A 26014-nucleotide genomic window follows, 5' to 3' on the forward strand; every position below is an offset into this window, starting at 1 on the left:
AGCATTTATTTTCGTATGCGCTGATAATACACATGTTTTGAGCTTCATGAAACCTGCCATCTACTGTTCTGGCAGTGGTAATTTTTATAATAGTAACGAGTAACTATGCAGCACAAAAAAAATATTGGAGTAGAAGTATTGAAATTATCGAAAAAATGTAGTGAAGTAAAAGTGGAAGTAGGAGAAAAAAATTCTCCTCTAGAAAAGTTCAGATACCGCCTTTCGGTACTTAAGTACAGTAGTGAAGTAGTTCTACTTAGTTACTATACATCTCTGCATTTACGGCCGACAATCGGTGCGTGTGTATGGGCCTTTACCTTCAACTATGTAGTGCAAGGGCCTACCTGACTGCATACAAAGTGAAAGTGTTTAGGTTTGACCTCATATTATATGGTTTTGGTAAATCTAAAGGAAAACATCTAAAGAAAATTGTATAGTGTGTATCCAGCTTAACCTGACCTCCTCCAGCAGAGAAAAAAAAAAAAAGGAAAAGACTCCTGGAGCACTATCACCTGAGTAATCAAGTGCAAGATCTACATAGGCCCTTGTGAAGGCCTATCAATGAAGAACTCTGTCCCTCACCAGCTGGTGTGGTGCTAGTCCTGGAACATCTAGCCATGGTTGCCACACAGAATAAAATTTGCGAGGGACATTTCTATGTCTATGTTGATCATAGGTCAATAGGTCAATTTTTCATGTATAAGCATATTATTCATTTGTTCCACCCACTACCTCCTGGTAGGCACCTGAGGAGCAACCCAGCACCACGCAATCAGTTTGCGAGCGGTGTAAAGCCGCAGTATGCGCATGCAGGGTAAGGGTATCCTTCTCCAATGCACCCAACAAGCAAACAATGGGGTCCCTTGGAATCTGAACAGTTAGTGTATTTAAATCTGCTATTGCATCTAAAGCTGACCATAGACGGTCTCAGCCAGTTCAACAGGGACTTGAAATCGCTGAGGCTTGAAATCACCTCAAAAAGAGATGCTGCTTTCTTCTGGCACAGCAGCTAAATTTGCCACCTTTTCTTCAAGCTAAACCTGAACACTTTAGCCGTGCACGGAATTTTTTTTTTTTTCTTTGTTTTTTTTTAGATTGTAAAAGACCTGGGACACCATTGGGTGACCCAAGGAGAGTAGTAGAGTGAATGAATAGTGAACGGTGGGTATGGCCAAATTGTGTTAACAGTGGTAGGCGCTTAAAGGGATATGGTTAAATAAAACAAAAACTTTCTTGTACCCAAAATATTTGCTTAGATTAGTAAAACAAATGTTACTGATAAAAAATATGAACTTAGCTCAAATTAAAGTGGGCAGTGTACGTCAGTAGAGCAGTGGACAGCGTTAGCAGGGCAGTGGACATGTCAGTAGGGCATTTGAAGGTGTTAGTGGAGCAATGGAAGGTGGAGATGTTGATAAGGCAGTGGATGATGTCAGTTAGTAATTAGTAAAGCAGCACAGGGATGGAGGGAACCCCTCATAATGGGCACAGCAGGTGTACAGACCTGGGGGCTTGGCACATGGATGGTGTGAACCCCTTTATAATGGGCACAGAAAGTGAACAGACCCAAGAACTAAGCACAGGGATGGTGGGAACTACTCATAATGGGCACAGAAAGCGTGCAAACCCCTGGGCAGGAGGGGCGACATTTACTAGAACTGATTGGCTGTATTTTCCTCCTGAAGCTGCTGACTGCTGTGGAAGGGAGAGGAGGAGAAGATGGCTTTCAGATGCTGAAATTGACAGAAAATACAGCCAGGTTCTAGTAAATGCTTTACCTGCCTGCTGGCAATCTTCAATTGGATGCACATGTGCAGCTCACTGTGCATTCCTGGCATAATATGTCTGTGCCACAATAACAGGTGTCCATGCACATACGTGGAATGAAGGAATGAAGAGTATTTATTTTGGTTTAGTTCTGCTATAGGTAAAATGGACATTTAAATAGGTTTTATTTTCATACCAATGATTAGTTAGAGAGGGTGGGAGAAGATTGCTATTATCCTGGAGTTGGGCTATAGGTAGTGGAAGGCTAGAATCCCTGTCAACTTTTTATTATCTGTTTCCCTGTTGCAGATTTCCCCTCACTTCCTGTCTGCTAAATAGAAATAAGGGGAAATATCTCTAACCGAGCCCTGATTAGGAGTAGAACCTGCCTAAAACACCTCCCCATATGTTTTGGAGAAGAGGAGATGAGTTCCGTAGTCAAGATCAGGATTGGGCAGCCTAGGGTGACAGTGCTGCTCCCCATAGATCCAGTACACTGGCTTGTCTCTCTTACATTACAGGATCTTAGTCTTAGGCGTTTGTGTTACATGCAGCAAGGTAATTGGACACTAGCAAACAAAGCACAGCCCTAGCATGACCCCTCCCACTCCCAGCAAGTCTCGGTTTTTTTGCTAGTGTCCTTAGGGGTACAGATATCTTCTAACCTGATGCGTCTTTTAGACCAGTGAATTCTCTCTGTCATTCTTGAGGGTCCCTGTAAGGGGACATTCTGCCTGGAGGCTGAATAAGAAGTGTCCTGCTTTAAAAAGGCGTCCCTATCTCCCAGCGATGTCGGGCATCCTCTCCCTCCAGGCTCCGGCTTCTATCTCTGGACGGGTTGTCTCCCTGCAGCAGCGGCTCTCTCCTGCCTGTGCTGTTCTCCCCCTGCTCACGGCCAAAGCAGGGGAATTCTACAGCGACTCCGGGCTCCAGAGGCAGCAGCTTTGTCTTTCACCGCTTTTCCCAAGCTCCCCCTTTGTGAGTGTGTTTTTAATTATTAATAAATATTGTTTAACTACACTATGGAAGTTGCGCTTGTCCTTTCTCTTTTTGTTTTAATTCTGGCTTTTGGTTTATTATTACCAGGTGGATTAGGCAGGTCATCTGAGCCTACGGTCTGAAGAACCACATCTATCAGTGCTTTGTGGGCATTTCAGCATCAAACATCTGTTTCTCAGATTCGAAAGGCTGCATCTTCTGATACCAGTTTATTGAGGACTTACGGTACTTTGTAGAGAGAAAAACAGAGATACAGGCGCCTCTGAGTGTAGACTGTAAAACATTTATTTCTCTTACATCCTCTGACATTCGCCGCCCGATGGTATTAGCCTTCACTAATGGGTAATGGCGCCCTCTGCAGGAGCAAGGCTGGGCAGATAATTGATTATCAGGTTAATACAAAAAAACTTTTATACCTCGGCAGGCCACTAGGGGGCCATCCCTTAGCCATTATCCTGAACCCAATCTGATATTACCTCAGTTTTATGCTGCCTAGCTCAGGAGCTGGTTAGGTTTCTCTGACTGAGACCTTGGGTCTCAGTTTTCTTAGTTTTTTTCTGAATTCATGTGTTTTTCTTTGCACAATAGATTTTATTTTCTCTCACTATCACTAGTTAGTCAGGGATTCCTTTCCTGGAGGATTACAAGTGACTGCAGAGCTGGGCTTCGGACTGGGTATTATAGATCCTTATGGAGTCCCAGCCTGCCAACGAGCGTCGCAGGTTACTGGTATGCCCAGGCCTCGCAACGACAGTGCCCCTCCGTATGGGGACGAGCCTGCGGAGCTGCGTCTTTGCTGAGGGTGTCTCAACCCGGATCGCCCACGCGTTGCCAGCATCCCGCCTTGGCTGACGGCACCCCCACTGAGGGTGGAAGGTCTCCCGTATCTGAGCGGTGCCCACTTCCTGGATTGGTGAGTACTGATACCCCCTTGTCCCTGGGGACTTTTGGGGGATTGTGGGCCCACTCCTAGGGGATAGCAGGGCTGGTGGTTTCTGTAGGATCCCCCTTCTGGCAGGGTTGTTGGTTTTCTCCCTCCCTCCCTGCTCCTGCTGGGGGCGCTGTATGGGGTACTTGTAGTACTTGGGGGGGGAGCTCTGTAACTCAGGGGGTCTCCCTGGGGTCCCCGATGATAGCCAGAATGTGATTGTACACTTTTTTTGCCGCCATATGGAGTGGCTGTCATGTTTATGGTGGGCGGATTGCAAGGCTCTGTGTAAGGACAGCCGCCATTTTAGGATTCTGCACGTGCTCCCGATCGGGCGCCATCTTGGATGTGGGCAAATGCCTAGTAAGGGCAAGCGGCCATTTTTCCTGTGACATTTTACATTTAGTTTCAATAGGCACTGGGCCTCTAGCGGTATGAGGTCACTTCCTCCTTCACACATCTCCTGTGTAAAAATGTGCTGACAACCAAAACGTTTTTTACTTGTTGCTGGTGTTTTCTGAGGGGGCACTTTCAGTTAGTGCAGATTGCGAAGGGGGGGGGGCCGCGGGAAGCGCCGATTTAAAGGGCCAGCGTCCCTTTTAATTTTATGGCGAAAATGGACTCCCGGGCCAGCAAATCCCCAGAGAGAGAGGAGGAACAGCAAACCAGAGGATCAGCAGAGCTGGGGGTTACTACTGATTGGAGGATCAGCAGAGCCTAGGGGTTACTACTGATTGGGGGACCAGCAGAGCTGGAGGTTACTACTGATTGGGGGATCAGCAGAGTTTGAGGTTTCTACCGAGTGAAGAATCAGCAGAGCTAGGGGTACTACTGAACGGGAGATCAGCAGAGCTGGAAGCTACTACTTAATGGGGGATCAGCAGAGCTGGGGGTTTCTACCGAATGGGGCATCAACAGAGCTGGGAATACTACTGAGCTGGGGATCTGCTGAACGAGGGTTCTAATGAGCTGGTGATCTGCTGAATTGGGGGTACTACTGAGCCCCTTTATAACAAATGGAAAATCAACACACAGGGTATTTACAAAGCTTTGTTAAAAAAAGCATAATCAAAGCATCAAAAATACATAAAAAAAGCATGTTGAAGTAGTAGGAGCTTTAATGTGTGTTGAAGTCAAAGTAAGTGTGAATGAGCCCTAACAGTTTGAAAACCGTTGTTATGCTTTTACTGCATTTTTAGTTTAAACCTTTTTCCTACTTATTCAAACCGCCTTAGCGACAAACACTCTTGCCATTTACAGATCTGATGAGAAGAATTGAGTGTCTGATGCTTAGAATATGACATTACATTGATTTTCATGCAGTGTTTTTATTTGTTTGCAGTTTCCGATGAGCATCTACTGGGGTGAGTACTTTGAATTAATTTCTTATATAAAAAACTGTTGTCTAAGAAACCTCGGGCAGTTTCAGAGCTTATACATCTTCTCATCAGACAATTTAAATATCTTTGTTTTCTTTTGATTTAAATGCATAAATTGCTTAATCATGAATAGCCAGCGTTTGTTGTCTGTACTTACTGTTTGAAATTCATTTTTTTCTATCTTAGGATTTATAGACTTGTTTTACAGGCTGGACTGGAATTAAAATGACACTAAATTGTATGTAAACAAGACAGTACCCTGCTCTGACAAGGGGGTAAGGGATAGATTCTGTGTTCCTGCAAAGCAAAGAATAGAATCCATCTCTTGCCTTAGTAAAAGCAGCAGACATAGTAAACACAAACACTGGCTAGGCACACATTTAACCCCTTCCCAGCCAGTGTCATTAGTACAGTGACCATTCATATTTTTTAGCACTGATCACTGTATTCGTGTCACTGGTTTTCCAAAGTGTCAGAGTGTCCGCTGCTTTAACTCACCAATTGCCGCCATTACTAGTATAAAAAAAAAACTAATAAAAATTCCATAAATATATCCCATAGTTTGTAGACACAATAACGTTCGCGTAAACCAATCAATATACGATTATTGGGATTTTTTACCAGAAATATGTAGCAGAATACATATAGGCCTACAGATTGAATAAATGTGGTTTTTAATTTTTTTTATAAGATGTGTTTTATAGCAGAAAGTAAAAAATAGTTTGTTTTTTTCCCCAAAACTGTCGGTCCTTTTTTGTTTATAGTGCAAAAAATAAAAAGCGCAGTATTGATCAAATACCACCAAAATAAAGCTCTATTTGTGAGGGAAAAAAAGGACATGGCCTGGTCAAGAAGGGGGCTAAATCTTTCGGAGGTCAAGTGGTTAAATAGAGTTTTCTTTTTAAACCATAGTTTAGTATCACATTAAAGTGTTACTAAACCCACAGCAATAAAATCAGACTGTATATGCAGTAATGCATGCTCGCTATACTCACTCTGGATCCTAAGGGGTCAATCCTGCACATTGTGTAAAAAGGCTGTTTGTCTTCTCTGATCCTCCCATTCTTCCCCTGCCCCCAATCAATCTCCTGATAAGACAGAGCCTTTGGAGTCACTCTGCACATGCTCAGTTTGGTGCGTATTGCTAGAGAGTTTTTTTCCTTAGGAGAGTGCATGTGATCAGCACAGGGCCAATCAGTACTGTCCAGACAGGAGCTCAGAGGTCCTGCAGCCTCATAGGACAGTCAGAGTAGAATTAAAACTCCTCCTACCAGCTTTAACCAGACACTGATACAAGTCACAAGACTGCTATATATTGCTGATGAAGGTATTTAGCAATTTATACTTACTAAAATAATTGCATTTCCATGTTCTGTGTACTGTGGGAGACCAGATATAGTGAATGCAGGGTCCAGGGTTTAGTAACACTTTAAAGAGGAGCTCCACTCGTTTTTGTGTTTGTTAAAAGTCAGCAGCTACAAAAAGTATAGCTGCTGACTTTTAATAAACACACACTCACCTGTGCAACGATCCAGCGATGTGGCTGCTCAAACTCCCGGTTCTCTCCTGGCGCCGGCATTACAAATATGGGCACCGGGCTGTGACAACTTGCATGTTCTAGGACATGTGACGTGTCCCAGAAGATTGAAGGGAGGGAGGAGAATTTCCGCTCAGATCAACTAGGTACCCGCTCCCTCCCAAACAAAATGATATGCCAAATGTGGTATAGGATGGCAGGAGGAGTGCTTAAAGCAGAACTTCCCCTTCAGGGTGGAGCCCTGCTTTAAGCCTGTTGTACATCGCACACCAGTCCAAGTAAAACAGAATTTTATAAAAGTTTAGGCTGAAAGATAATTGGTGGTTACCTTTCATATATAGTGTTCTTCTCTAGTAGTTTAATTTCTATTTAAAGTGTTACTAAACCCAGGACCCTGCATCTACTATATCTGGTCTCACGCAGTACACATAACATGGAAATGCAATAGTTTTAGTAAATTTAAACTGCTAAATACCTTTCTCATCAGCAGTATGTAGCAGTATTGTGATTTCTATCAGTTCCTCGTTAAAGCTTGTAGGATGAGTTTTCATACTGCACTGGTTGTCCTATCAGGATGCAGTACATCTGACCCTCTGTCTGGACAGTGCTGATTGGTCCTGTTCTGATTACATTCACCCTCCCAAGAAAAAAACTCTCTAGCAATACACACCAAACTGAGCATGTGCAGCCTGACTCCAGTACCTCTGTCTTATCCAGACATGTTATGAGGACAATGCAAAAAGAGGAGGATCTCTACATACAGGATCAAACAGCCTTTTTACACAAAGGGGATAAACCCCTTAGGTTCCACAGTGAGTATAACAAGCATGCTTTTTCTACATAAACAGACTGATTTTACTGTTGTGGGTTTAGTAACACTTTAAAGCCCAACTCCAAGAGTTGAAAAAAACACACTGGAAGGGTTGACTGCTCCTTATGTGTAAGTGGTACCGGGGCAGACATTATGTCTTACCCCATCCCCCACTAAGGTGCTTTTCTCTTCTCCTCAAAAAGGTGAAGAAGAATGGTCTATGGGTGCTCCCTCAGCATCATCACATATAATGCAGGGCTTTTAAACCTTGTACGTGGAGAGGTAAGCTTGCAACAGCAGCCATAAGCAGCTTAGAAACGAAACTGTGGGGGAATGGTAAGTACATTCTGGCACTCCTCGACATGACATAAGCTTTGCATTTCAGAGGCCCCACTGAAAGGGTATTTTTTCTGTTGCACACAGAGTTGGGCTTTAAAACATGCTAAATGGATAGCAGCAATGCAAAGCAGGCACTTAGATGTTTCTCCATGTATGTTCGCATACCTGATTTATATGATGAATTAGAGCTCACCTCACTTTTGACCTAAAAAGGAGGCTTTGGAGGAAGGGGCTCATCTCTTAACCACCCGATCTGCTTCAGGGTTCTTTCTACATGTTTTTGGAATGTTACCTATAAAATTGTATTGCAAGCAATGAGCAGCAAAATGCGGGGGGTTATTTATTCAAGTTGAACAGCAGCCCACAACAGCCAAAAAGGATTTATCTTTTACATAAAGCAAGTAATATGTGTGACTTTAATATACACATCGTGAATCAATTATGGTGTGCGTTTGTCATACTTTGATTATATGAATGGTTTGGACTCATGTTATGTAACTAACCACTCACTACAATCAAGTGGCTAGATGTCAACTTACATATGCTGAAACTCCATGATATATATGTAGCACCCTACAAGGTAGGTGCTAGGTAAAAGTATAGTGGGCCTTGGCTGCCTAACAGCAGGGCCATTATTTTCAGCGGGGCTGTCATGTCTCCCAGGTGTGGCTACTGAGGGGGGAGTCTCCCCACTGGCTCCATGAGAGCATTCTCATTGGGCAGTGGAGTAAACCCAATCAGAGACACACTCAGGCCTATATCTACACCAGAAGGCAGATTCTGCCACAGAGGATTCTGGGAGTGGGTATAAGTTTGAGGGGAATGCATGACGCAGCATCTTTGGCGGGAAGCAGAGTCCCAGGAGGGAGAGTACGGCTGCCTCTCCTCCTGTCAGAAGGATCGGGTGGCTGCCTGAGAATACAGAGAGTGCTGGGCTGAGCTGCAAGGAGGATCCGGTGTGCCGAAGACCAGCAGAGAAAGAGGGGTTCAGTTCCAGGAAAGCCTTCCAAGGTCGTGAGTACTGTAAACTGCCCCTGGGGGTCTGCCTAGCGCAGAGGGGAGCGCTCCGGTGAAGGTCTCTGGGATCCAGGAGCCAGCTAGTGTTAAAGAGGGTGCCTAGTCAGATGACCCTGAAGTGTTAGAGGGGGTGCCTAGACAGAGGACCCTGAAGTGTAAAGGGGGCGCCAGCAGTTGGGCCCTGAAGAGGTAAAGTGTACAGTGTTAAGAGTTGCAGCAGCACAAGCAGTTACAAGGAGCTACCTCAGTCAGTGAAGGGCTGGAGGGAGCTGTTCACCGGACTTTTGAGCTAAACAGAGTGTCAGGATTCGAATGTCCTACAGTCCTAGATCTTTGGAGTTAACCTGTGTGTTAAAGTTGAAGTTCTAGCACAGTTTAGCAATATAGTATCTTCAAGCACCAGGAAGCATTGGCCAGCATTCAGCTAGCGTCAAGACAGCGCTAACAGGCATTTTTCTGTACAGTGTCCCAGTTAAACCTAGTTGAGTCAGAGGAGTATCCGTTCATTCCCTTCTCCCGTCCCCATCACAAAATAAACAAAACAAAACAAAGATGCCGGAATGGTCATTGTCTCAGTTCTCACACTTGGGTTTACTACTTAAAAGCGTTGGAAGTGTCACCGGTAACAATGGCAGACCCATATCAGGCCCAAGGCCTGGAAATATTGCTACATATAGATATCAACAATTTTAATGATCAGTGTTCTTTGGTACTATATAGCAATTTAGTCCAGGTTTTGATCCTGCCAACATGGAAACAATTTTTTATATCTGTCACTGTGTTAGTGTTGGTTCACAGTTTTTCTACTTACTGTATGATTACTTTGCAATTGTGGCTGCACATCTTGGTAATTGTTTTTAAATCCTCATAAGGCATATCATATATTTTTTTGTTTGGTTGTTTGATACCCAAAGCTTTCATTAGTCTTTCTCTAATACACATTGCTAATCCACTCAACTAACATCCATCAAATATTATGACAAATGCTTAAAATCCAGACAGACTGGGCTGCTCTGTTGGTAACCCTTGTTGGAATGCCCTTTTGGCTTTTTTTTTGTTTTCTCTGTATCTATCAAACAAATCCCAGTTCTGAAAATGATGGAACCACCTTTCCTTTCTGTGCATGATTAGACTGATCAGTAGCTTCCATTTTAAAGTTGAACTCTTAGCAGGTATAGGAACCCCAAGGGCTCCTGCAGTTTCTGAATCTTCCTTTGCTCCTGAATGATAGATGTGAAGAGAACTCTCCCATAGAGCAGGACAAATATTGAAGAGAGAGTTCCGATGGTGTTGTGTGTGTATAATTTATTAAAATGTTGAAACAATAAAATAGAATCAAATAAAAGAAGCTAAAAAAAACTCACAGAAGCGCTGTCAGTATAATCCATCTGACAGCATGTGATGTCCGTCCACTAACTCCACCCAACAGGTTTCGCCCTAAGCAACTGTGTCTTCGTTTTTTTCCTGTTACTCATTTAAGTTTATTTGAAACGTTGATATTCCCAACCATTGGTTACAAGTGTAAAATATGTGTGTAAGCTATAAACAGTATAAGTATAATGTCTGCAATTATTGTGCTATTTGCAGGTTGAAGTTTATTTTTGGGCCCACAGCCCTGTACGCCTTGGATTTAGTAGATCAGCGTTCAGTCTCACATGTGACTAGTCCCAGTGGACGCAGCACCTTCCAGGTAAGCTTGTACATGTCTTCATTTCAGCCCTCCAGAAGTGTTCTCCACTGATAGCCTAATTTGGTGACACGTAGCAATAGTGTTTTGGACAGGAAGCCTAATGACATCTATTGTTTCTGATGCATCATCAGATGGACATTAACCCCTTGCGTACCAGCCTGAAATACCCCTTCATTACAAGGCCATTTTTCTTTTCATTGGTGTGATGGTTTGGCTGACGAATATTACATTATGCAGTAGTGTACACAAATGAATTTTTATATCATACTTTGAAACATATCGCTTTCTTGTGGTGTTATTTATTAAGCAATAAGCACTACGTTTTTAGGGAAAAAAAGCCAAAAATTTGGGTTTATCTTTATTTACCTTTCGTTTATTTACAGCCCTTTTCAACACTGATCCCATGTTCTGGGCGAACATTGGCTCTTTAACCTCCACCACCCACTTTAAAAAAAAAAAAGTCACACAATCATTGGTGGTCAGTGGCATTATAAAACTGCTATCCTAAAATTTCACCCCATCATTCAGTCCCATGATTGCCCCTTTTCTAGAGCCAGAAGAAACTGCTCCATGGAGGTTTCTTTCAATAATGAAAGCCAAGTAATTAGGAACAGGCTTGAATCCAGAGGTTATCCTCGTGGTCCATCCAGAGAGGTTTTGAGGTTGCAGCTGCCAAACAGCGAGCAAATTTATTATCTAATGCTCATATTGTTAGATCCAAACCTACCAATTTGAGGAGATATAAGAGCTCCAGACAGCCTGCCACCTTTGTCACGTCATACTCAGTTGAATTTCATCAAATCACTAACATCATATAGCAGAACCTCCCTATTCTGTATTCTGTTAAAACCTTATATAATGTTTTATCCAAAGGTGTTAGTTTCTCCTGTCGTCACGCACCTACACTTAGTTACCTTTTATCTCCAAATCTTGTGTCCCTTGATAATAAAAAGAAGAAAAAAAATGTGGTTATCCTATCTGGGTTCTCTTAAATGTGGTTCAAGACTTGTAGATATTGCCACACACATACTGTGTCCAAGAGTTTTGTTTCTGCCAACAGGAAGAGTTCAAAATACAGGAATAAATCAATTGTGGTACAGATTATGTTGTTTATCTAAACCAATGCTCTGTGTGTAGTTTTCAGTACGTTGGTTGTACAATTTGTCCCCTTCGTTCCCGCATAGCAGAACATTACTGTGATAGTGTAAATGAAAATGCTATAAAACATCTCCACCGTATCCAAACACTTAAAAGATGTGCATAAAGGCAATATGAGTTCTTTCAGCTTTAATGGTTTTGGAAGAGTATTGCCGGCAACGTGGGGTGGGGATAGAAACCGTAGATTATTAGAGCATGAGGTATCCAGGATTTTCAGATTACATGCCCGCATCCCTCTTGGCCTTAACCATAGATGGGATGTGGATTTGTATCTGAAATTATATGTATTTATTCATATATACAGTATCTCATAAAAGTGAGTACACCCCTCACATTTATGTAAATAATTTATTATATTGACAACACTGAAGAAATTACACTTTGCTACAATGTAAAGTAGTGAGTGTACAGCTTGTATAACAGTGTAAATTTGCTGTCCCCTCTAAATAAGTCAACACACAGCCAATAATGTCTAAACCTCTGGCAACAAAAGTGAGTACACCCCTAAGTGAAAATGTCCGAATTATTTTCCAGCACTGCCTTAGCCCTCTTGGGCATGGAGTTCACCAGAGCTTCACAGGTTGCCGCTGGAGTCCTCTTCCACTCCTCCATGATGACATCACGGAGCTGGTGGATGTTAGAGACCTTGCGCTCCTCCACCTTCCGTTTGAGGATGTCCCACAAGTGCTCAATAGGGTTTATGTCTGGAGACATGCTTGGCCAGTCCATCACCTTTTCCCTCAGCTTCTTTAGCAAGGCAGTGGTCATCTTGGAGGTGTGTTTTGGGTCGTTATCATGTTGAAATACTGACCTGGGGCACATTCTCCGAAGGGAGGGGATCATGCTCTGCTTCAATATGTCACAGTACATGTTGGCATTCATGGTTCCCTCAATGAACTGTAGCTCCCTAGTGCCGGCAGCACTCATGCAGCCCCAGACCATGATGCTCCCAACACCATGCGTGACTGTGGGCAAGACACACTTGTCTTTGTACTCCTCCTGGTTGCCGTCACACACCCTTACATAGCAGAGAGATGCATGATAAAGAAAATAAAAAACAGGAGCACAACGCATTACACAGAGATATGCATACATAGCAATAGCGCAAATATTTCACATACAGTACACAAAAAACATCCATAAAAAACAAAACCCTAACCCACCCAGCTCTACACCAACCCCAACCTGTGTGAGCATAAATCCCCGAACAAAGTGTCCCAACAAAAGCTGGAAGGAGATTGCGCCAGCCATGGCTGAGACCCCTGAGGATCCAGCACACCCATGGCCGGGGTACCAAACTTGAAAAAGCAAGTGCCCAATACGTAGCAGCAACACGGGCACATAGCAGCAGGGGGGCAATCATTCTCTGAAAAACAAAAGAGGACACTGGACGCCTCCGGTTGACAGCTCCCAGGGGACACGGCACCCAGGGGCCATGTAGATGGAACAAACCGGAGATGAGTCCGCACGGCAGTCTGTTGAAAGTCCTTCAGGCAGGCCGGATGCACAAAAAAGTATAGGTAGCTTCCAGGCAGTAAACGAGGGGGGAGAAGGGGGGTCTAAGAGCAGGGGCAACAGGCAAAGCTAACATCAGGAAAACACTTCAAAGACCCCCCAGTAGGCACAAAAAGTAAGATACAGGCCCCAACAATAGTGTAGGCAGGCGATCCATAGCAGCCACGGGCAAGGAAAAAGTCAAGCAACGGGCGGGAGATACGGGAGAGGCAAAGTACTTACAACTCAAGCAGGGCGCAGTCTGTCCAGCCACGCCACAGCCTCATTCGGGTCCTCAAAAAAGTGCAACCGATCCTCACCGACCACTCTCAGCCGGGCTGGAAACAACATTGCATACTTCAGGTTGCAGGCCCGCAGCCTCCGCTTGACATCCACAAACTTGCCCCTACGTCGCTGGACCTCCGCAGAGAAGTCAGGAAACGCCAGCACCTGGGAGTTGAGGTGGGGAATATTGCCTTTATCCCGGGCCAGGCGAAGAATAACATCCCGATCCCTGTAATTCAGGAATTTAGCAATGAATACCCGTGGAGGAGCCCCTGGAGGCGGCGGCTTGGACGGCACACGATGGGCCCTCTCCACCACGAATGACTGGGAAAAGGGTTCACGGCCGTACGTGGTGACAAGCAGATCCTCCAGGAATGTGGCCGGGGAGGCTCCCTCAGCACCCTCAGGCAGGCCAACGAATTGCAGATTATTGCGACGCATGCGGTTCTCCAAGTCATCTTGCTTAGTCAGGAGCATGGAGATATGACGTTCAGCCTGATCAGAGGAGGCCTGCAGAGGGGGGACCGCATCCTCCACGTGGCCCAGGCGGCGCTCCGTCTCCGACACCCGCTCCCGGAGCCGCTGCATGTCTTGCCGGATGAGGGAGACATCGATCTTCACCTCCTCAATTTTCGCCGTCAGGGTCGCCTGGCAGGACGAGATGGCATCCAGGACCTGGGCAAGATCAGTGGCGGGAACGTTTGAGGAGGTAGACGGGGCCGCGCCATTCGCCGGCGGGGCCTCCTTGTCTTTGTGCCGGAATTTCTCCAGTTTAGCGGCGGCTTCGGACTTCTGCCAAGGGGGAGACATACAGCCACCGGATCCGTGCAGCAATAGAAGCCGTTGCAAGGTAAGTTAGTCGTCGGGTAAGAAGCAGGATCGGTTAAGCAGGATGATGCCGGCGGAGCTCACGGTCAATGCGTCCTACTCCATTGAGCTTCAGGCCACGCCCCGTCGTCACACACCCTTGACACCATCTGAACCAAATAAGTTTCTCTTGGTCTCATCAGACCATAGGACATGGTTCCAGTAACCCATGTCCTTAGTCTGCTTGTCTTCAGCAAACTGTTTGCGGGCTTTCTTGTGCATCATCTTTAGAAGAGGCTTCCTTCTGACACGACAGCTATGCAGACCAATTTGATGCAGTATGTGGCGGATGGTCTGAGCACTGACAGGCTAACCCCCCACCCCTTCAACCTCTGCAGCAATGCTGGCAGCACTCATACGTCTTTTTCCAAAAGACAACCTCCGGATATGACGCTGAGTATGTGCACTCAACTTCTTTGGTCGACCATGGCAAGGCCTGTTCCGAGTGGAACCTGTCCTGTTAAACTGCTGTATGGTCTTGACCACCGTGCTGCAGCTCAGTTTCAGGTTCTTGGCAATCTTCTTATAGCCTAGGCCATCTTTATGTAGAGCAACAATTACAGTTGTGTTCAAAATTATTCAACCCCCAATGCTGTAAAGGGTTTTAGGGAATTTAGTGTACATTTGTAATTGTATTCAGAATTAAATCCTACAAGGACTTCTTAAAGAACGATATGCAACTAAAATGACATCAATTGGTTTTGTAATACAGTAGTAAATGTTTCTTTTGTGAATTCTTCATTTACACAATTATTCAACCCCTTAAAGACTACTACTCTGAAGAACAGAGGTTCATTGAAGTGTTTTCAATCAGGTATTGAAAACACCTTTGGATGTCAGGGAGCAGCAATAAAGCCTAATAAGCACCAATTAGGCAGCTTTAAAATGACTGTGATACTCAGCTCCTTCTAGACATTTACTGATGTGGTTACAAACATGGTTAAGTCAAGAGAATGGTCCAGGAAGACAAGAGAAGAGGTGATTACTCTTCACAGGAAGGGCAATGGCTATAAGAAGATTGCAAAGACGTTAAACATACCAAGAGACACCATAGGAAGCATCATTCGCAAATTCAAGGCAAAGGGCACTGTTGAAACGCTACCTGGTCGTGGCAGAAAGAAGATGCTGACTTCGACTGTTGTGCGCTACCTGAAGCGTAGAGTGGAGAAAAGTCCCCGTGTGACTGCTGAGGAACTGAGAAAAGATTTGTCAGATGTGGGTACTGAAGTTTCTGCTCAGATAATACGGCGCACACTGCGTAATGAAGGCCTCCATGCCAGAACTCCCAGGCGCACCCCCTTGCTGTCTCCAAAGAATAAGAAGAGTCGACTGCAGTATGCCAAAAGTCATGTGGACAAACCACAGAAGTTTTGGGATAGTGTTCTGTGGACTGATGAAACAAAATTAGAACTGTTTGGGCCCATGGATCAACGCTATGTTTGGAGGAGGAAGAACAAGGCCTATGAAGAAAAGAACACCTTGCCTACTGTGAAGCATGGCGGGGGGTCAATCATGCTTTGGGGCTGTTTTGCTTCTGCAGGTACAAGGAAGCTTCAGCATGTGCAAGGTACCATGAATTCTCTTCAGTACAAGGAGATATTGGATGACAATATGATGCAGTCCGTCACAAACCTGAGGCTTGGGAGACGTTGGACCTTTCAACAGGACAATGATCCCAAGCATACCTTCAAGTCCACTAGAGCATGGTTGCAGATTAAAGACTGGAACATTTTGGAGTGGCCATCAGTCACCAGACTTAAATCCGATTGAGAACCTCTGGTGGGACTTAAAGAAAGCAGTTGCAGTGCACAAGCCTAAGAATGTGACTGAATTGGAGGCTTTTGCCCATGACGAATGAGCGAAGATACCCGTAGATCGCTGCAAGACACTTGTGTCAAGCTATGCTTCACGTTTAAAAGCTGTTATAACTGTAAAAGGATGTTGTACTAAGTACTAAGATTGAATGTCACTTGTGGGTTGAATAAAACTGATAATGATGTGAGCACAGAAAAGACATTTGTGGTTATTTCATTATAAATGTTATGTTATATTTGTCTGACCTACACGTGCCTCTTTAATTGTAAGCAGGATGACTGAATGATCAAAATCAATGTCAAACTGGCCAAAACAATCAATTTCAGTGGGGGTTGAATAATTCTGAACACAACTGTATTTTTTCCAGATCTTTAGAGAGTTTTTTGCCATGAGGTGCTATGTTGAACTTCCAGTGACCAGTATGAGAGAGTGAGAGCGATAACACCAAATTTAGCACACCTGCTCCCCATTCACACCTGAGACCTTATAACGCTAACGAGCCACATGACACCAAGGAGGAAAAATTGCTAATTGGGCCCAATTTGGACATTTTTACTTAGGGGTGCACTCGCTTTTGCCAAGACCATGAAACTGAGCTGGATTTTGGGGGGACCCCACGCGATTTTAAGTGGTTAAGGGGAACCCTTTGACAGAATTAAAAAAAAAACAACATTGGGTCCCCCCCAAAATCTATACCAGGCCCTTTGGGTCTGGTATAGATTTTAAGGGGAACTCCATGGCAAAATTAGGCATGGGGTCTCTCCCAAAATTCATACCAGACCCTTATCCGAGCATGCAGTCTGGTGGGCCAGGAAAGGGAGGGGACAAGCGAGTGACCCCCCTCCTGAACCATACCAGGCCGCTTACCCTCAACATGGGGAGGGTGCTTTGGGGTGCCCCCCAAAGCACCTTATCCCTATGTTGATGGGGATGAGGGCCTTTTCCCTGGACTGTGGTTGTGGGGTGTGTGGGTGGGGAGCTTAACGGAATCTGGAAACCTCCTTTAACAAGGGGGCCCGCAGATCCCGCCCCCCATGTGAATGGGTATCGGATACATCGTACCCCTACCCATTCACCAAAAAAGTGTACAAAAAACAAACACATAAGACAGTTTTTCACAAGTCCTTTATTCAAAAATAAAAAAATAATGTCCCTCAATGTAAATCCATCGCCAGTCACGCTGCCTGCCGCACCTGAAAAATAAAGAAAATTTCAAAAACGCTTTGCATCTTCTGAGGCTACCCGCTGTATGCCACTCTTCAACTTTGACAGCTGTTTTATAGGCAAGTCACGTGACATCAGATGGGGCGGTGCCATCAGGTGATGTAACAAGGTGGCCCCGCCCCTTGCCTATAAAAAAGCTGTCAAAGTTGAAGAGCGGCATACGGCGGGTTGCCTCAGAAGAGGTGAAGCGTTTTTTAATTATTTTCAAATTTTTTTTGGGGTGCGGCGGGTGTCGTGATTGACGATGGATTTACTGTACATCAAGGAGCACTATTTTTTTATTTTTAATTTTGAATAAAGAAATTGTCAAAAACTGTCTTATGTGTTTATTTTTTTTTTTGTACACTTTTGTGGTGAATGGGTAGGGGTACAATGGTACCCGATACAAAACATTTTTTCGTACACTTTTGTGGTGAATGGGTAGGGGTACAAAGGTACCTGATACCCATTCACATGGGCGGGGGGAATTCAGATAAGCCTCCCATCCACAGACCCTGACAAGCACAGCCCAGGATTGTCAGGAAGAGGCCCTTGACCCCATCAACATGACCCCCACCCCCCTGCCCCAAAGCACCCACCCCCCCATGTTGAGGTAAAGCGGCCTAGTATGGTTCAGGAGAGGTGCTCGCTCGTTCCTTCCCCTTTCCTGCCCAGCCAGGCTGCGTGCTTGGATAAGGGTCTGGTATAGATTTTGGGGGGCCCCCACGCCGTTTTTTTTACATTTTTGTGTTTTTTCATTTTTTTTTTATCTGTATTGCCAGGAGCCAACAATACAGTACACCGCAAGCAAGTTTAAATTACATTTTTTCCTTTAGAAATGACAGTATTGCTGCAGTAGGCTACATACATCGTACAGGTGCCCCACTTTACAGGCACATTAAGGGGACCCCCCAGGCACGATATTTAAAGGAATTTTTAATTTCTATTGTTTCACTTTAGGCATCATTAAAATCACTGCTCCTTTGAAAACGATTGTTTGCATTGATACATGTCCTCCAGGGCAGTACCCAGATCCCCATACACTTTTTATGGCAATAACTTGCATATAATCCTTTAAAATGAAGATTTTTTTGATTTTTCATGTTCATGTCCCATAGTCTTTAATGGAGTTCGCATGTTAGCTAGAACTTTTCCCCTGTTCAAGATGTTCTGGTGCAAACGAACAGGGGGGTGTTCGGCCCATCACTAGTCAAGACACAAGTGCCCAGGATAAGCATCTTACACACTTTCTGAACATTTTCAGTATAAAGACAAACAAGAAACAAGTAGCTTCCTGCATCTGGGAGCTGGCAAGAGAAATGGTGTGTAAAAAGCAAGAAGAAAAAGGGTTGAGAAGAGGTGGGGAAAAAAAAGAGAATAGGGGGGAAGGAAAGGGAAGTGAAGTGGAATCTCACTCCTCAAAGAAAATGGCCTCTGCCCCCACCTATAACTGGCCTTCATAGCAAAGAACACATGGAAGGGCAACGCACATGAAACAAACAAAGATAAAATTCCCTGTTCAATTTGCCAACCAGTCTGCTTACCAACCAAATTGGCCTGTCTAACAGTTTGCGTCAATACAGGGGTTTAGTTAGCACACATTTGCAAACGCATGTGAAAGCTGCAGGGCCACGTCAAGGCTCCCTGTTACCTGCAGTCCTAACTCTAATGAATTTTAAAGAGTCTCCACAGTGGGAGCACATGCAAGCTAATGGATAGATAGGGGGCAGGTGAGCCTGGAGGTGGCCCATCCCTCCTGAAAGGTAATTGGGGGCATAATGGAAGCCCAGCTGATAGTATTACAGCAAAGGCACCCAGTATGTCCACTCACCAGTACACATATACAACAAAGAAAATGGCATCTGCCCCCACCTATAACTGGCCTTCATAGCAAAGAACACATGGAATGGCAACGCACATGAAACAAACAAAGATAAAATTCCGAGTTCAATTTGCCAACCAGTCTGTTTACCAACCAAATTGGCCTGTCTAACAGTTTGCGTCAATACAGGGGTTTAGTTAGCACACATTTGCAAACGCATGTGAAAGCTGCAGGGCCACGTCAGAGCTCCCTGTTACCTGCAGTCCTAACTCTAATGAATTTTAAAGAGTCTCCACAGTGGGAGCACATGCAAGCTAATGGATAGATAGGGGGCAGGTGAGCCTGGAGGTGGCCCATCCCTCCTGAAAGGTAATTGGGGGCATAATGGAAGCCCAGCTGATAGTATTACAGCAAAGGCACCCAGTATGTCCACTCACCAGTACACGAATCTCACTCCTCCACTGCAAGGACAGCACCGTACCCCCTTGAACATGGGTAAAGAGACAAGAAAAAACATTTGTGTCTAAATTTCTCTTCTTTGCCTCTCAATGTGAGTGTAAGGTCTTCCATGGAATTTATTTTGTCCATTTTGGTAAACCACAGCAAGAATGTAGGGAGGGATGCTTTCTTCCAAAGTGTGGGTATACAGTCCCTGACTGCTTTTAAAAGATGGACCAACATCCGGTTTTAGGATATCAGCAACAGGTAATTGGCTTGGTCTACTCCTAGGTCTAAAATCAGTGAGCTGCTTGATGGTCTCCCTGACTTGGGTCCAGAAACCTTCCAGTTTTTTACAGGTTCAGAAAACATGGAGGATGATGCCCTCTTTCTCTTTGCATCTCAATCAGGTGAGATATTCACTGCCTCATGATAGATTTTTCTCTGTAGTGTGGGGACCTTATAGCAGCAAGTGAGAACATTGTATCCCCCAAGGCCAGAGTATTATCTTATAAGCAGCCAAGACCACATGGAAGGAGGGCCCAGTGTCCAGACAGAGATCCACAAAGGGGATACGGGGACGGCATGAAATCTTAGGGCAGAGAGAACTGGCGAGGTTGTGAGTTAAATGTTGAAGCCTCCATGCATCCAGCAGGGGAAAAAACATTGATTGCAGGTCCGAAGAGGGTTCCAGCCCCGGGCCGGAAATTTTGAAGTCGAAACGTACCCTTTTGTAAAGGTTGTCTGAACTGTCTGTCTAATAGGCCTGGGGGAATGCTGGCTTACCAATCATTGAGAACAACCAAATATTTTCAGCACTTTAAGAGTTGCTCCATTGAGGGGTTTGTTTATCCATTATTGTTTTCAGTTGGGTTAAAGTTGTGTGGGGACATGTTCAGTGTTTCCCATCTGATTTTGCGTTATATTTGTACCAGCTATACCAGATGTCATTATGAATAAGACACAGTTGTGTCTAGCGCATTCCCTGATGTATTACCACTTCTCTGATTTTGTATGTATGCATACATTTGTATCAATTAGTATAATGTAAGTACTCATATATATGTTTATGTAACCATGTGCATATGTTTAGATGAAGGTTCTTAGTTTTCTGCATGTGTGCAGTTATAAAATATAATTAAAATTGAGATGCCTTAAGGCTTAAGAGATTTAGCAGGGAGATTTAATGTGTGAAAAAACATGAGCAAAATGGCAATGATCTGATTTTTACTGTGTCCCAAAGCACTAAATCTTAATTCCATCAAGCCTTAGCATAAAACTGCTCTAATAAAGCATATCTAAACTGAAAAACAGACATGTAATATAATGCATGTTTGTTTTTTGGTTAAGATATGCTTTGATAGGGCAGTTGTATGTGGCTTTCCAGTCCTTAATATATACAGTATATCAACACCATGGATGTCACTTTTATGGGCTATTACACTAACGTTCTGCTGGCTAAACAGGTTATTTTCAGATGAATATTTATTTCTGGAGACACTTTATCATAATCAGATCAGCAAGCTGGTATAGAGTACTATAAATACAATTTAAATTTCCAGCTACTCCTAATTACAGGATTTTTCAAATCCTTGCCAAAGAGTAATATCTGTGTGCTTAATCTGCTTAATTATTCCTCTCTGTCTAAACCATTAAACCTATAGTTTTTTGAAAGCTTAAAAAAAAATAATAAATACATTTATAAATGTAAGTTAATTATGTTATGAACATTTGGCAATGAGAAAATGTAGTGATAAAAACAGGGGCTGGCTCTACTAATTTGCATCTAAAAATGCTATTTCTCTTACGTCCTCCGACAGTCGCCGCCTCTTCATATTCGTCACAATGGGGTATTAGACTTTGCTCCGAAGGAGTAGCTAGGCAACAGAATATGTTAACATTAAAGCTTTTAACATATCCCACCCTCAAGGGGTGGTCCCCTCAGTCAATACCCTCCTACTTCCTGCAACCATATCTCAGTTTCAATGTCTAGCTTGTCAGGAGTAGCTGGTTCTCTCTGTGCTGGGGCTTTGTGCCCCAGCCTCTTTCTTCTTTTTTGATTTTTTGTTTGAGTTTTTTCTCTCTCTTTACTTAGCTGTCAGCATTAGTTAGTTCTTCTGACGAAGAGGATCATGAGGGCTGGGTCTCGGGCTGATCCCCCTGGTCGCAGGTCGTGGGTCAGTGGCTTCCCAGCCTGCCATCGAGCGTTCAGCCAGGTAACGCTCCTGGCACAGTGAACGACCCATCCCTGTTCGGTGCAGGGATGATTGGTGAGGTGGCTACCTCACTGGACGCTGTGCGGTTTCTTAACCCCCATTTTGTGCGTCTTGTATGCGACTCTCCCTGCCTCATGTGCAGCGGCTTGTTCGCCTGTGCGGGTCCCCCACACCATTGAGAGGTAAGTGTATCTATGTGGGGACCTGTCTGTCTGGGGGGGTGTCAGTCTGGGACTGTGTAACCTGTCTCTGTTCACACTGTTTGTCTCCCTATCACTCTGCTGCATGCTGCGGGCTGCAAGGGGGGGGGGAGCTGTGTGACACTGTCTGTGTCAGCCTTGTTCAGTGTGAGAAGCTGTGTGCTGTGGGGCATGTTTTGTGGCATGTTTGGGCACAATACAGCGATCTCTGCGGCGATCTGCCATGTTTTTTTATATGGATGGTGTTATGTGCATTACTGTACTGTAGGAGCGGCGGTTTCGGCGCCAAACGGCGCCATTTTGCCTGCACTCGCTCTGGCCGCATGTTCTACATGCATGGCGGCCATTTTCTTGTAGCCTCCCATAGGCTTTAATAGAGCGCCCTGGTCTCATCACTTCCTCTTCTCCTGGGTACACCGATCGAGGCAGCAGCAGCGGCGAGGGTCTCCTCAGGTTTTATCCTTCTGTTCTTGCTATATCCATTGCCTGTGTCAGTTTATTGTCCCTGTGGGGGTCTCATTGTGCTTGTGTGTGGTGCGGTGGGCTGCGCTCGCCGTGCTTGTTAAAGGGGCAGTTAACCCTTTATTCTCCGGCATATCATATTGGGGCAATGGATTCTCAGGAGGGCAAATTTCCTGCCACCTTGGTGGAAAGCCAGGGGACCGCTGTTTCCCCCCCAGGGGGGGATTTGGCCACTATTGTGGCCGGCCTTGCTGCTCAGGTGCAGATGCTGGTGGCTGCTCAATCTACTAAAAGACCCAGAGTTTCTATTTCCTCTGATTCTGAGGGTGAAGGTGATGGGGCTGTTATGGCGGGGGTCTCCTTATCGGGGTCCCGCTCCTCCCTGGATCTAGTGGGGTCCGAGGTGGAGGCTGAGGTTGAGGGGGTTGATAATTCTCCCCCTGGCTCGCCTGAAGAGCTTGCAATCATGGATGAATTGATTGCTTCCATAAAACAAACGCTGCGTTTGCAGGATGAAGTGTGTCCCCCCGCTGCCTTGGCGGCTTATGGGACGCAGAGAAAACGCAGGACGCCGCAGGTTTTTCCCTGCAATGATGATTTTCAGCGCGCTGTTAAGGAACAATGGCGCAATTTACGCAAACCTTTTGCTGTGCCAAGTAGGTTCAAGCTGCGTTATCCTTTTTCGCCTTCCACTGATGAACGGTGGTGTGTACCACCCCCGGTGGATCACGCAATTGCGGTTTTGAACAAATCCACTGCGATTCCTGCAGAGGATTCCCCGGTGTTCCGTGATGCCACGGATAGAAGAATGGAGTCTCTTGCCCGTCATACTTATTCTGTTACGGGTTCTATGCTTAAAGCTCTGTTTGCCCCTCTCATGGCGGCCCAGGCTGTTGCAAGTTGGACGCAGATGCTTAGGCGCGTCCTAGTGGCCGATTCGGCCTCGCCGGCGACCCTGGATATGGTGGATCAAATCCACCAGGGTGTCATGTATCTGTGTGATGCGGACTTGGACTTAGTCCCGTTGGCTGCACGTGTACACAGCGTGGCGGTGTTGTCTCGCCGCCTGGTTTGGTTGAAGTGTTGGTCGGTGGACCAATCTTCACGTAAGACCTTAGCCAATCTGCCTTATGATGGGTCTCGCCTTTTTGGGGAGTCCTTGGATGTGTTGATTAAGGGGATCACCGGAGGTAAGAGCACTCTCTTGCCCCATTTCCCCAAGGCTAAGGGGGCTTCTGGGAAGAAGCATGCTAATTTTCGGCCCCCTCAGGGGTCCTTTCGTGCCTTTCGGTCGCACTACAAGGGCAAACCGTTCAAGGGTCAAGGCTCTCAAAAGAAGCCCTGGTCTGGTAAACAGAAGTCCGGTCAGTCCGGACCCGCTGCCCATAACAGTGCGGCTTGAAGGGGCGCCCTCACCCAGTTTTGGGGTGGGGGGACGCTTGCTCGGTTTTCTTGGCCCGCGTTTGGTTGGCCCACGTGCGGGACAGGTGGGTTCAGGAGATCGTTCGATCTGGTTACAAGATCGAGTTTCTCTCTCGGCCGGAGAGCAGATTTTTTCCCTCAAATCTTCAACTGTCTCCAGAGCGTTTACGGGACCTGCACCTGGCGGTGCGAGACCTGAGGGCTCAGGGAGTGGTGGTTCCGGTGCCTCATCGGGACAGATTTCGGGGGTTTTATTCCAATCTGTTCACCGTGCCCAGGAAGGAGGGCAAGGTTCGTCCAATTCTGGACTTGAAGGCTCTAAACCGCTCTGTGCGGGTTCGCAAGTTCCGCATGGAATCCCTGCGGTCGGTGGTGGCTGCCCTGGTTCCAGGGGAATTCATGGCCTCCATCGATTTGAAGGATGCGTATCTTCACATCCCCATTTTCGAGGGTCACCAGAGGTACCTTCGATTCGCCATTGCGGAGGATCACTACCAGTTCGTGGCGTTACCTTTTGGTCTCGCCTCGGCTCCGCGGGTTTTCACCAAGGTGCTTGCACCGGTTCTGGCATTATTGAGAGCCCAGGGCATCTCTGTCCTGGGGTATCTGGACGACATTCTGGTTCGGTCTGCGACCAGCCAGGGTCTGGAGAAGGACCTGTCTGTCACGATGCAAACTCTGCAGGAGTTTGGTTGGACGATAAATTTTCCAAAGTCGACACTGAGTCCGTCGGTTCGTCTTCCCTACCTGGGAATGATCCTGGACTCGGTTCAGGCGAAGGTCTTCCTGCCGGAAGACAAACTCGGAACTCTTCAGGAGGAAGTCAGGTCCCTCAGGGACTTTCCGCACTCGTCTCTGCGGACGTGCATGAGATGTCTGGGATTGATGGTCTCGGCCTTCGAGGCGATTCCCTTCGCCCAGTTTCACACGCGGGGTCTCCAAGCGGAGATCCTGTCCAGGTGGGACTCTCTGGATCTTCAAATCTCGTTGGGCCATCGCACCAGAAGGGACCTTCTGTGGTGGCTCCAGTCCCCGATGGTGTCGGGGGGCAAGTCTTTTTGTCCTATCTCGTGGACGGTGATCACCACGGATGCCAGCCTGTCGGGCTGGGGTGGTGTTCTGGGCGTTCTGTCCGCCCAGGGAACTTGGTCGGAGGGGGAGTCCTCCCTTCCGATCAACATTCTGGAATTGCGTGCGATAAATCTCTGTCTTCATCGTTGGACGGACCGGCTGCAGGGCTGCCCGGTTCGGGTGCAGACGGACAATGCCACAGCGGTGGCCTACATTAACCACCAAGGGGGCACCAGGAGTGCCCGAGCGGCTCGAGAAGTGGCCGACATTCTGTCCTGGGCCGAGACTCATGTCCCGGCGATAACGGCGGTTCACATTCCGGGGGTGGAGAACTGGCAGGCGGACTATCTGTGTCGCCAGACCCTGGATCAGGGGGAATGGTCTCTCCACCCGGCTGTCTTTCAGATGTTGTGCGCGAAGTGGGGTCTTCCAGATGTGGACCTGTTCGCGTCTCGTCTCAACAACAAGGTGAGAAGGTTCGTGGCAAGGACGCGCGACCCTCGGGCAGACGCGTCGGACGCGTTAGTGGCCCCGTGGCATCAGTACAAGCTGATGTACGCGTTTCCACCGATTCAGTTGCTGTCCAGGTTCCTTCGCAGGTTACACTCGGAACGCAGCACGGTGATTCTTGTGGCGCCGGATTGGTCACGCCGGTCCTGGTACGCAGACCTCGTGAATCTGGCGGTCGACGCCCCGTGGCGTCTGCCTCTTCGAGACGATCTCCTGTCTCAAGGGCCGATATACCATCCTGCTTTACAGTCGCTGGCTTTGACGGCCTGGCTGTTGAGACCGAGGTCCTGAAGGAGAGGGGTCTCTCTCCTGAGGTCGTTCATACCTTGATCAACGCGAGGAAGTCTTCCTCGGGGAAGGTTTACTACCGTACTTGGAAGGCCTATTTTGCCTGGTGTGAGTCCAGGGGGTTTTCACCCGCACGTACTCGGTTTCCCGAGTGTTGTCCTTCCTTCAAACAGGTGTCGATCAGCGTTTGGCGCTGGCTATGATAAAGGGTCAGGTGTCTGCGCTGGCCGTTCTTTTTCAACGTCCCGTGGCTTCCAACTCCTTGGTTGGCACTTTTGTTCAGGGAGTGCGGCATC

General features: G+C 46.2%; 1 protein-coding gene across 1 annotated transcript in view; it reads left to right on the forward strand.

The window, feature by feature from the left end:
* ZSWIM7 (zinc finger SWIM-type containing 7) overlaps positions 1 to 26014 on the forward strand; it is a 299161-nt gene that overhangs the window by 113330 nt on the left and 159817 nt on the right. Inside the window, exons 3-4 of the mRNA XM_082247590.1 lie at positions 5037 to 5058; positions 10365 to 10467. Of these exons, the coding sequence (XP_082103716.1) occupies positions 5037 to 5058; positions 10365 to 10467 (125 nt within the window). The remainder of the gene's footprint in view (positions 1 to 5036; positions 5059 to 10364; positions 10468 to 26014) is intronic.

The sequence above is a fragment of the Pelophylax lessonae genome, assembly GCF_965119305.1.
Source record: "Pelophylax lessonae genome assembly, chromosome: 2".
Taxonomy (NCBI): Eukaryota; Metazoa; Chordata; class Amphibia; order Anura; family Ranidae; genus Pelophylax; species Pelophylax lessonae.